Source organism: Triticum aestivum, chromosome 5B, assembly GCF_018294505.1.
Source record: "Triticum aestivum cultivar Chinese Spring chromosome 5B, IWGSC CS RefSeq v2.1, whole genome shotgun sequence".
Lineage (NCBI taxonomy): Eukaryota > Viridiplantae > Streptophyta > Magnoliopsida > Poales > Poaceae > Triticum > Triticum aestivum.
Window position 1 is genome coordinate 325987451 of NC_057807.1, and position 12338 is coordinate 325999788.

General features: G+C 42.0%; 3 protein-coding genes across 5 annotated transcripts; 1 reads left to right on the top strand and 2 right to left on the bottom strand.

Annotated features, from left to right (window-relative positions):
- Nucleotides 1-1777: 1777 nt before the first annotated feature.
- LOC123111668 (small polypeptide DEVIL 4-like) lies at nucleotides 1778-2329 on the top strand. The gene has a single exon (XM_044532502.1). It carries the CDS (start codon nucleotides 1849-1851, stop codon nucleotides 1969-1971), a length of 123 nt encoding a protein of 40 aa, XP_044388437.1. The 5' UTR covers nucleotides 1778-1848; the 3' UTR covers nucleotides 1972-2329.
- Nucleotides 2330-4224: 1895 nt separating this feature from the next.
- On the bottom strand, nucleotides 4225-5054 carry LOC123111670 (small polypeptide ROTUNDIFOLIA LIKE 2). The gene has a single exon (XM_044532504.1). The coding sequence runs from the start codon at nucleotides 4580-4582 to the stop codon at nucleotides 4475-4477; it is 108 nt and encodes a 35-aa protein (XP_044388439.1). The 5' UTR covers nucleotides 4583-5054; the 3' UTR covers nucleotides 4225-4474.
- Nucleotides 5055-7525: 2471 nt separating this feature from the next.
- Nucleotides 7526-12025, bottom strand: LOC123111667 (probable NAD(P)H dehydrogenase subunit CRR3, chloroplastic). Of its 3 annotated transcripts, none has more exons than XR_006454620.1 (3): nucleotides 11611-12025; nucleotides 11029-11266; nucleotides 7526-7764 (listed from the first exon to the last, which is right to left on the bottom strand). XR_006454620.1 is itself a non-coding variant. In XM_044532501.1 (2 exons), the coding sequence occupies exons 1-2, from the start codon at nucleotides 11942-11944 to the stop codon at nucleotides 11136-11138; spliced, it is 465 nt and encodes a 154-aa protein (XP_044388436.1). In that variant the 5' UTR covers nucleotides 11945-12024; the 3' UTR covers nucleotides 10913-11135. The 3 variants fall into 3 exon arrangements, 1 of the variants encoding a protein (XP_044388436.1); XR_006454619.1 differs by lacking the exon at nucleotides 7526-7764 and adding an exon at nucleotides 10146-10396; XM_044532501.1 differs by lacking the exon at nucleotides 7526-7764 and having other exon boundaries at nucleotides 10913-11266; nucleotides 11611-12024.
- Nucleotides 12026-12338: the final 313 nt, after the last annotated feature.

Below are 12338 nucleotides of genomic sequence, written 5' to 3' on the forward strand. Positions count from 1 at the left end.
TTCGTGGGCTGGTGGCAACAAAGTTGCAGCTCCATCCCCACCCCGGTCCAGAAAGACACCGCCTCGGCCATAACGTTGGTGGCCTGAGGCATCTGGAAGCACCGTGACGCGACCATCTTCAACAACTCAGCTCAGCTTAGCCTGTCTCCTCGGCACGTTCAAGAGGGAAGCCAGGCAATGGGCAACAGCAGGTGCGAGAGGTCTGCCGGCTTTGCTTCCGGCGGTGGCAGTGTCTAGTGACTAGAGGTGTCGTGTTGTAATCACCGGATGTTGCCCTTCTTAGGGCTTGTACAATTCTTCTTTTCCTACCAATGCATCGAAACGCAAGGCTTTTGCGTTTTCTCAAGAAAAAAAATGCTAAAAATAAACTGATGGAATCATATTTGCTCATACCTGCAAATACAGATGTTCTCGCTTTTTCTTTCCTTGAGATGCAGATTCTATATATTGTTAGAGAAACAAGTTAGTCAACATGTTCTATAGTGATTATTATATTACAAATGATCAGACAAAGGTGTGAGCAGAAGAAATAAAGATACTCATGATATATATCAAGATTCAACTCACTGACCATGAGCAAAAAAATGTTGGTTAACATGAGACAGTGTTTGTGTGCTTCATGACCAGCACTGGGACATCATTTGTCACATGCTTGAGTGACACTCATGCAGAAGATTCAACACTATGTCAACAAATGTTGCATGTGCCAAAAATGATCAGTTATAAACCCAGACAAGTTAGTCCAAGCATATATATGTTACAGTGCACATACAGAACTTCCGTTTTACCAACAGTTAAGTCATATCATCTAATAGATGATGCAGAAAATACTACTGTATCACCATAGCGTATTAACAGAGGCTCAGAAATCAACATGGGGAGAACCCTAGAAAGTGGCACACAGGAGCAGCAGACACCCCCTGCACAAAAAAGTGCCCTGTGTTTTGACCAGAAACTAGGCAAGATACATGGAAATGCAGTAAAGGGCGCAGCATCAAACGGCTACAATGTCCACAAGACAAGCACCTCAACCAAAGCACGCACACAGAGGGCTTTTTTTCATTTCTAATCATACGGAATAAGTACACTCAAAAGTGCTTTCCAGTCAAAAGATACCCCGGCTGCACGGATGATCCGAGTACTCATTCCATCCTTCCTAGCAGCTTCCGAACAAATCGAGGCGACACAAGGAAATCTCCAAGATACTTGAATATTAGATCTCCATAAACTCTTTCCAACTCTTTAGCGGCACAATCTACCGACAAGAGGATATACTACAGTACTGCTACCACATAATACTGTTAATTAATCAAGTCCAAGAAGATCTTGGCAATGCAAGAGGATCGCTAGTGTTCTCCCAAGGAAGATCAAACAGACAAATTACAGTGGTGTAAGATATCCAAGTACCAAGATAGACAAGCAAAAAAAAAAGAGAAGGGAATAAATTATGATACCAGCCGCAAGCAGTAGTGCCAGATACCAAGAACCTTCATCGGAGCCATGCCGAACCGCTACTGAATCTGCAGATTTCAACACGTATGCGGCAGGATGAGCTGTCTGTTATCCGAAACGATCGTATCCGTCAATAAGATCAAGCTTTTTGTCGGCGACAGGAACAATAACCCACATTCAGATGCAGAGATTTGTCCCCTGAGATTAAATAAAAAGAGGAAATGGAGAATTAGCGCGGTTGCATGGGAGGAGGGGCACTGCATGCTTGCCTCCTCTATAAAAGCCCAGCCCCCGGCCTTCCCAGTTCCATACCACAGCAAGCTCCAGCCAGGGATCTGATCACACAGAGAGCGAACTCTCCTGCTTGCATCTCATCTCTTCAGTTCATCAAGCAAAATGGGGAGTGTGAGGAGCCAAGGCAAGCAAGGGGGGAGGGTGAGCAGAGCTCTGAAGGAGCACAGAGCCAGGCTCTACATCATCCGTAGGTGCATCGTCATGCTCCTTTGCTGGCATGACTGAGATCCAAGCTGCATTCTCCTCCATAGAACCCATCAAGTCAAGGGTCGATGCATGGAGAAGTCACACTTAGATAGGGAAGTATCATCAGTTAGTTAGGACTTAGAGTAGAAGTAGAAGTTAGGAAGGAACTCCCATGCTCATGGCATATTGCTCTCAAGAAAGCTTGGTAGACTAGACATTCTATCAGTCGTTTATTTCACCATGAGTTATTCGTATTTATTTTCCATTTTTTCTCCACCTTTTCTCCGATGTGCCGTCCCTTAGGCAGTGGGATATGTGGCTGTTGTATCTTTTTGGACATGATGTGTATTGTACCCATGTCTGGTCTGATAGAGATGATTCAGTGAAAGAATCAAAGTCGAACATGAACCCTTGTCCTCCTAATATGAAATGAATATATATTTTATCTTCTTCGGTAGTGGAGGCAATATGAGTTATACGACTCGAGCTGTCGATAAACTTTTAATCCTAATATGCATGCCTCGCTATATTCTGGAGCTCGCATTCTTTATAGAAATAACCATGTGTGTGTGGGCCCACGCACGCGAGGGGCGTGAGGTGGGGATAGAACATTACCTCAATTTTAAAAAAGATGCATGAAAAAAAAGCCACACAACTTCTATACACCAAGAATAAATCACTAGGGTGCACAGTGTAGGGAATGAACAGGAAGTCCACAAATGCACCAACTGTAATAACCATGTATATATATATACTTATTGGTTGTCAGAAATTTTGTCCAGGCCAATGATGAGTTGAAGTGCATAAGAAAACAGCTTCATATAATGTCTTAAGCAGCAAACAACGGAGCCTACCAGGGCCTACTATTATATAAGCAGTCCTTTATTGTCCTTTTGTACTGTGGTGTACTGCATCCTACGCATCATAGCTCAATTAACGTTTGTACACGTACGCATCATAGCTGAATTAACTTTTGTACACGTACTAGCAGGCAGCATAGCTGAACTAGTTTAGAGCCTAAGTATCCATCCATCAGAAGGTAATATATCATATTATTATGAATCAATCATCGGCAGAAAGGACAAAGTCGCTCGTTAAGCAGCAGCTGCAGTCAAAGATGTGTAGTGTAGAGAAAACAAGAAACTCACCGGAAACACGGGGGCCATGTCTTGTGGGAGGAGCTCCTGCTGCATGTCTCAAGGAATGGAGATAGAAGAAGAAAAACAAAGCAGCACACAGTATGCAGAACCACAGCAGTGCAGGGCCTGGCCAGGCAGAAGCAAACAGCTGGGCAAAGAGACAAACGCACGAGCAGTCGTGCGCGCGTGCACGCGCGCATGTGCGCCCCACGCACGTACCAAGGCCGGCAGGCACATGCAGCACTACGTACATCCCGTGAGTTGTGGCCAGGGCCCAGACAGCCTCATTTCTTTCAAGGCCAAAAGTGAGCACAGGCTAGTATTGGGTGCCAATATTATCAACATTTTGCGGTCCAGAAAACATATGATTGATGATAATAATTGTTGAGAAAGAAAGCACCGGCGCCTGAAGCACTGAGCAATGTATAACACAGATGTTGCAGTGTCATGCATGGTTCAGTCAAGGTTTCACCATTGGCATTAATTCATGCATGTCATGGTCCAGTACAACAGTCAAGATTTCAGGTACCAAGGCAAGCTCTGATTGAGCTTCCATAGTGGATTCCTGACCCTTGCTGGAGTTGTGTACCAGCTACTAGTTGTCTTTCTCAGAAGGACTGTATGCACAATATCTCAGTTCTCCTCTATGGCAATTCCATTGTTCGTGAGATATGCACCAAGCTTAGGGCCTGTTTGAGTTGCAGTGGTCTCACATGAAACAGTTGAATTCCTGAAAGAGCAGCAGCATCATACCAAGAGAAGAACAATGGCATAGACACCAGCATATCAAGAGAACAACAACAGGTCAGTCACCTCTCAAAGGACCAGGAAAAAGGCGCAATTGCATGGAGATACGCCCGCCAAAAAGTGTGGCAACACAGACTGATTCCAACTTTCCATCAAAAGCACAAAGCATCAGATACGGATCACTTCAAACCGTTAAAAAAAGGTATAGCTCGCTCGCGGAAGTACAATTGTTCCAATCTCAGATTGTCATCAACTTGCCAATTGATAATTATCTTTTTTGAAAGATAGCAGGAGAGCTGCTACTATTCATTAAGAGGAAGCGGTAAAGAAACATCAATCTCAGATTGTCATCAACTTGCCAATTGATAATTATCATCAACAGTATAACATCAAGTTGAAGCACAGGTAAGAAATGATCTTCACATCAATCTTTCTCCAGTCGTACAAGAAGATGACAGTCTCAGACTACTGAGTTGGATCTCTCCCCCTTTGCCTGTGACAACAGGCAACCATGGAGAGAAAAAAGGACCTCAAACAATGAAGTCTAGCCTATACAGAGCAACTACACCTAAACTACTCTAACCCTGAAAAAATGGCTGTGCCAAAAAAAAAATCCTAGAATGGAAGGAAAAAACAAGATCCGCCATGGAGACCCATCAGTCGCTCCATCGGAGCAACATGACGACGCAGCGGCGGAAGATGTAGAACCTAGCCCTCTTCTCCCTGAAAGCCCTGTTGAGCTTCCCTTGGCCTCCAATCTTCATGGTATGCTCAGGAAGCTTGGTGCAAGGCAAAGAGAGGAGGAGTGCAGCTAGGCAGACAGCTTGTAGACTGGTGGCTAGTGTGGTATGAGATGAGAGGGATGTTGAGTTGGGGGGCCTTTATATAGAGGCACACAAGGGATGATATGCCATATCAAAAGGACATCATACCCCCCACATGCAGGCAGTTTGTTTAGGCACTAGGAGGCACACTTCTGACCCTAAACTTATCCTACTCATTATTCTACTTGCTTGGAGCTTAGGAGCTAGCAAAAGGCTTAAAGTATGCAATGGCCATGACCATCCCAGAGAATTACAGTGGTAAAACCAGACAAGATCAAGTGGTCATCCATCCATCCATGCAACAAAGGCAGATGAAAGGTTGTTTAGTGACTCCAAGAAAGGGACTCCAAAAGATATCCTACCAATGCTTGGAGGGAAACTTCCAGGAAGGTCACCTTGATGCATAGAGTAGAACTGATTAAGCTTACTGCTAACAGGTGTTAAAACCTGGTGATTCGGCAATTACCGAAAAAGGGTTTCCCCCGCTTTATATTATAAAGCACCAGACACACGAACGACGTTAGGAAATGCTCTACACAAACGACGAAGCTAGGGGTAAAACTCAGACTTCTATGAAACTTGTCTGATTCCACTTTCCGTGCACTGTCATGGAGTTCTCAGTCCCGACTAATTCAAATTATTTTTGACAGATGTTAAGGCCTGGTAGTAGTGCATTTATGAAATGCTCTACAATAGGCATAAAGTTTGGACTTCTAGGAGACTTGTCTGATTTCACTTTCCATGCAGTGGGATGAAGCTATGTCCAATGTGGTACTTCCATTAGTCATACGGATATGTTTGATACACACCTGGTGACAGCTATGTTTGATACACATCCTGGTGATAGCGATCAAGTCGGCAGCATAGGACAGCAGTAGGATATGAACGCATCATAATTCTTGGACTCCGAAAATTGTATGAGTGGAGTCAAGTATATGAGTGCTCCATGTACTTCAGATCATTTTACTCAAACAACAGGTTGTTTTGTTGATGCATCTTAAAAACTGAATAATTTTGAATGCAACATAAAAGTATATTTCTTTTGTAGTGCCATGAAAACTAGATAGTAACCTTTGTTACAGTTCGCCGTTCCCAGAATTAGCATATTGATTTGAACTAACCAAGTTTCCATATCACCTTCTAGTCAGATGACAGGGTCCTTGATACAAGACCATAGATTATCTTTGTTTCTTATCCCCCAAACAGCAGCTAGATTGACAATAAGTTCCCTAGATCAAGGTAATTATTTGCGTTAACTACCGTAAATATCGTTTACATGTCCCCATTGTAAGAGAGGAAGAGACACAGGGGATATGGCTAGTGTACAAATCTTGTGACATTAGCAACAGATTAGTGTGCACAGGATATGGCTAGAGTTATATATGCATCTGTGTGGCTATGCACCTAGACTATGCACTTATCTATCCCACATACGTCTTCACTCGACACCTGTAGCTAGGCAAACATCATCCATGCAATCACTACAAGACATCGTTAAGTACAAAAAGGTTGCAAGGGAAAGCAGTAGTTATTACAGGGCTGAACATTAATCATGTACGATGGAATCAAATCAGAAGAAAATCTCCATATGCATTGAACTTGAACCTGTGTTATGCTACTGAGGCCGTAATATTAGAACAAAACTGAGGATCGAAGATGAGGGTATCACAAAGAAACTTCCTAACTGAAGGATGATCTCAGTATGATCTTGGCCTTCCTTTTTAATAATTTAAAAGGTGCCTTTTTGTAGTCTGCAATTTTCTCAATATAACAAGAGATTTAAAGTGCTTAGTGGAGAATGAACAAATTATGTGCCTCCATTATTTGCTGCATAACTTTATATTCTAGGCTTACAATCTGCAGAATAATCTTAAACTAAGTCAACTGCAACTAGTTAGGGAAAAGTAAAGTACTACTTGCCTTGGAACAAGTACTTTTAGTGCTTCAACACCTCAACAAAGCCAATCCTAGCATAACATGTACTCCCTCCGTCCCACAATATAAGAGCGTTTTTGACACTACTGGTGTCAAAAACGCTCTTATATTGTGGGACGGAGGTCAAAAACGCTCTTATACTGTGGGACGAAGGGAGTAGAATTCATGAACTCAACAAAAACAAATTCCACACTCAAAACATATATCTCAACAGCTCAATGCTTATGTTGGGAACCATGAACATATCACAACAAAATCTGCAAATGCAATGAACATAGGCCTTATTAGGGGACAACCACTTAGCTAATAACAATATTAGCAGTAATAAATAATGAGCTAGGCTGGGCAACTGAGGCAGTAATCATTTTGTTGTTTTTTCACTAACAATGATGAACTTAAAGACTTACAGTCCTAAAAACACCGTAGGGAGCAAAACAAAATGCACATGTGAGCAACCAGAAACATTATTTAAAGATCATCACTTTCAGTAAAAGGTGTCGAAGAGGGAATAAACAGATAAAAGTGAGCCAAAATGAACACGCACTCGTCAATATGTCTTTTGCCCAGCTTAGCCCTCCATTTCCATACAAGAGTATAATCAACATATGCATTAAAATATTAGATAATGTGCACCTAAATAAACTGGATACTTGATAATGAAAATAAAATTATTACCACTATAGCTAATTTTCTGGATGTGATCAGATATAGATTATTCTCCATTTATCCTAAATTTCGAATAACTATTCTTTTGCAACAAACCGGACAGTGCCTTTTTCACAATTTGAGGTAGACAGAATACTTTTCAAATGATACAGCATATGTTTTGGGGTAAGGTAATTTGTTCCTTTCAAAAAAAATATGGGCATTCAAAAGAACAACACAAAGATGCAGATAAAATACATTTTTTACCGAGTAACACATATATTAATGGAGGTATGCAGGTATTGAACCATCTCTTCATAAACCTCCATTGTACCAATATTTCTCCTATTCGGGGCGTATAAAGCATGAGGAAGTGTACAAACAAATCCCGGCAACTGTAACTAGTCACGAACGGACGACGTGAACTCGCACAATATGAAGAATTCACTTTTGGTGTGTAGTTGTGCCTTCAGTATAGCCATTAGCAGATGATGTCAACATTTCTCTCCTCAGCATCCACCATTAAGAATCCAGTGCCCAAGCTATGAATGAGAATACAAGTCCCATCAGAGGAAAGCTTCAAATTTATGTCATTTTATTTTATTTAGTGAAAGAGAGGAAGATTTCAAATGATGGTCTCTCAAGGTAATAGACAACCATGTGTATGGTCGGGAAATTATAAGTTGTTGCGGTACAGAAATAGTGCTAGACAAGACCAGACAGGTCGTACTACAGTCGTGAAAAGATCATAGAGTTCATCAACCCTTCTTCATATAGCTCTCCATTCTTGCCCTACTATTGTTTCGGTGAACCGGTTTGTCAATCAGTTAGGCAACAACTTTACATAATTGCATGGGTTGCCTGCATGAGAGTCAAAAAAGAACGAGAACCAGCAAGGCAACTGAAGTTAGCTATTGAAATTCTTTAATGTCAAAGCTCGGCAAAGTTGTGGCTACAAGGATTAGTAGGAAAGTTGCACCACTAGAACACTAACCAATTGAAGTGGAACAAGACCAGTGAGTGCATAAATGAAGAGAACATATCACAGTCAGCAATTCTGGATAAATTGGCATATTCTCAAGTGTGCAGCTTAACAAAATTGCTCAGAGGATAGATAAGTCGGGAACTATATGCTTCCTCTGCAAGTTCTAAGGAAACAAGATCAGATTCTTCAATATTTAAAGAGAACTGGCTTTTAACTCATTTGCTCTTCTACAAAATAACCAACAGAAGAACAAAATAATTAAAGTTGCTCAAAACTAACCAAAGATGCATAAGATCCTACCAACCCGTCAGACAGATTGAAGGCAAGAGATCTTAAAAGTACTCAACGTACAAACACTTATATTTATCTATCCAAGAACATCCTTGTCTGATATAAATGAATTCTTGTGTTGTGTGGCAACTCTAATTGAATTACCAAATAATTCTGCACAGTACAACTTGCATGATATTATAAGGCTTTTTATGAAAAGCAGGAGCTTAAACAAGTCTACCTCTAGCCCCAATCCAAAATGCCTGAACAAAAAGCTGGTGAGATCATGGATGTTCACATGGTCTGGTGCATTGCTCAACTCACGGCTGCTTCAGCCATGTTATAAGTTTCGGAATCCATTGCCAGTTTCCATCTCTCAAAATGATTGCACTCCAGGAGAGAGAAGAACATATATAAAGAATACAAGCCTGTCTCCTAAATTATATACTCAACTTATTCAACTTGGCTGCGTACTTGCATGTGAGTGAACTCATTCTTCGGTCTCTATAAAGGCACTCCAGATCTTCACATGCTAACCAATTCCACAGACTCAATCAGCAAACCTTTATGGCATATGATCTGCTTTAAACTCTAACAACCAAAATAATTTGTACTTAGCCTTGTAGGCATGGGAGCAGAGAGGCTCCTCTGTTGGCATGACTGACTCTAAGTCATCATCTGCTGTTGTCTGGAAAGATAATAAAGGGAAGGTTCGTTAGAGCAGCGGAAGATTGTCAAGCTCAGATGTATCATCTGGTTGTCTGGACAGGCTCCTTTGTTGGCATGACTAACTAAGGTTCGCCAGCCAGCATTCGTCTTCAGTCTTGCACCATTTCAGCCAAAATTTAGAGTTTTTTTAGGCTGATATAAACCTGCAGGAGAGCCATCTTGTCCGGGAGGTGTTAAGAAAAAGAGACTAAGAGCTAACTGGGACATCAAGGTGCAGTTGCGCACTTGCAAATTGTGAAGTCAACCTCTTCTCCACTCTACCACTGATGAAACATTGCAATATTGCTTTCTTTCTGTCTATTTAACTTAACACTTTGTATTGGATTTTTTATGTTGTACATACATCAGTGGTAAGGGAGGTCTAGGTTTTTCATCTAATTAAAGGATAACTGTATCATGTATGTTATAAAAGAAAGGATCCCTACATGTGCAGTCAGAGCAAACTGCCAGGTTTGCTTCATTATAGTCCCTTTTTTTCATCTCCCTGCGGCATCCATTTCACAGCTCAGAAATAGCAAATAAATTACTGTATCAGGTCTTCCGGTTGTTTTCAGTTAGAAGATACCCAACCAGTCACAGTTTAAAGTTTCAATATTGTCGTTTTTAATTAGAAGATACGACCAGTCATAATTTAAAGTTCCGTTGTTGCTAAACCTTGTTCCAGGAACAGAAAACAACAACAAAAACGAAATCTTACAACGGAAGCTATATCAAACATATCATACAAAGTAAGAAATTGCCACCTGATGTGAAGTATGTGAAAAATGATCTCTCTATCTTCATTAATGAACAGCATGTACATCAGCAACATACAAGAGTAAAGCAACAAAAATTTCTTATGGATATCCAGCGTTGTTCAATTTTGAACATACTGATAGAAGTAGCTTCCTAGCCTATCAGAGATACATGGTAGGGCTAGCTGCCTAACCATCAAAAGCTATGTGAATGACGGTGCTAACGGTGTAGCGAGTTCATTAATGCTCTCTGGTTTGTCGACCTTACCCAGTAGAGTTCCTTGATCATGAGCCATTTGAACAACAGAATATAGCTCCCCTTGGCAAGGAACGGAACAACGCAGGATTTACTTATGTGCACTGCTCTTGGGGATATTTTATGAGTTGACTTCCCCTTCAACAGTTCATTCTTTTTACTTGTTTTTCTTACTCAGCTGGTGCTTTTGTATGGAAGATCTAAAGGCATACAACAGACATTATTTACGTCAGTGCAGGGACTAAGAGATAGAACAACGTGCCAGGTGTTATGGTTTTGCCTAGTGATGAGGTATTTATTAGAGCAGCAACAAAGCCGAAGTTCACTCACAATTACGAATGCATCATATAGGTTATTAGGAAAAAGCACTTGGCAATTACCATCACTCAATGCTAATGTGCTTATATTATGCAGAAATCACAACACTGAAACCTTGAGAGCTACTTTGGGCAACCCAAAAGTTTATCCTGAATAGAAAGAGCTACAATATTCACGGAAAATTATTCCAGAAGTAATCAATCAACTATGTAAGTTGTTCACAAAATCTGGAATGCGTACACATCTGTCCACAAAATGTAAAATGCGTAAACATCTGTCAGCCAAATAAGTAAGTGCAGAGATCACATCTGTGCCTTATGTACCTACTTCCCAGTTCTAGCACACAGGATGTAACGTAGAAGTCTATTGTTCTGCTAATCTCATAAATAGCACAACTATGAAAATCAATTTAACTCATTTCAAGTGAAAAGAAATACACTGTGTCCACATGTTACTCCAAGTTTCCAATTGCAATAAGGCAAAGAATAGAAAAGGTCATACAGTTTATTCATACCTTACGAAACAAGCAACTTCAATAGTGCTGTGAACAATATCTATCACTGGTTTTTCTTTTCAAGTATCCGCGGCTCATATAGCTGGGAGAAGAAACAATCTAACACTTTACATTAGGAGATCATCCATATCCAGACCGGGAATATCAAATGGTAAATTTATAACTCCAAGGGCAGTAAGCATGAGGAACAGCCACAGAGGAAAGATCTTCATGCATAGCACCAAGATAGACTTTTGCCCTGAGGAGAAGAGCGGTGGAGAACTTCAGCCCAAAGTTCACATCATAAATTAGAAGTTCAGAACGATGCAAATAGGTAGGATTGCTTATGAGGGATGACGCAAATCTTGTCCAAAATGATTACACGCTTTATCATTCAGTACATAATCTATCAGTTCTTCCTAGTAATGCAGAAATCCTTAGGCAGTCCATCATTCAGAATCAGAAAGTAAACTTCACCTTTTCAAAACAAAAAGGGTAAAAATCGTGGTTGCAAATTGCAACGTAAATGTAGCGCACAATAGCTACTGAATGTAATTGTTGATTAGGACGATGAACCGAAGGGGAATCAGCCTGGCGCATCACCTTCCTGTGCGCGCGCCTCGGTGTTGTCGACCACCCACTCGGCGGCCTCACGGATTCGGCGCTCTGCGTCGCTCTCCGGCTGCCCGATCGGCGTGGAGGCGAGGAGCTCCATGAAACCGGACTGCTTGTCCCTCCCGGAGGCGGACGGGTCGTCGGCGGCCCCGATGGCGCGCCGCACCTCCGCGACGGACGGCTGGGGCGGAGCCGCCGTGGGGGCCTTCTGGGAACGCGACCCCGGCGCGCGCCGCCGGATACGGCGGACGGGATCCCCGGAGGCGGAGGATGCCACGACGGCGAGGCGCGGGACGCAGGCGGCGACGAGGTGGCACGCCATGGGGTTTCCGAGTGTGTGACTGCCAGAGCGTGTGGGGCTCCTGCGGAGAGGAACTTCGCAGGCGGATAAAGCTTGTGTTGGTTTTATTTAATACACACACAAGTGCATACGTCATCTTTATAAACACATGCACGCTCTCTAGCACCTCCGAGAGAGGTCCGCAAAGCTGCATATCAATGATGGAGCCGCGTCAAGCTCAAGTGAGGAGGTGATCCGTCATTTTTTTCTTCGGTGGCTACTGTGGTGGTGCCAGAGACAAGTGACGGGCCTTGGTGTCAAGCTCAGAAATGTTTTGCTATCTTTTTAGTTTTGTCATGTCGATCCTTACTTGACTTGTACTTTGTTCCTTACGATACAAATGAGACACGTATTACCATGCGGAAAAAAGCACCGC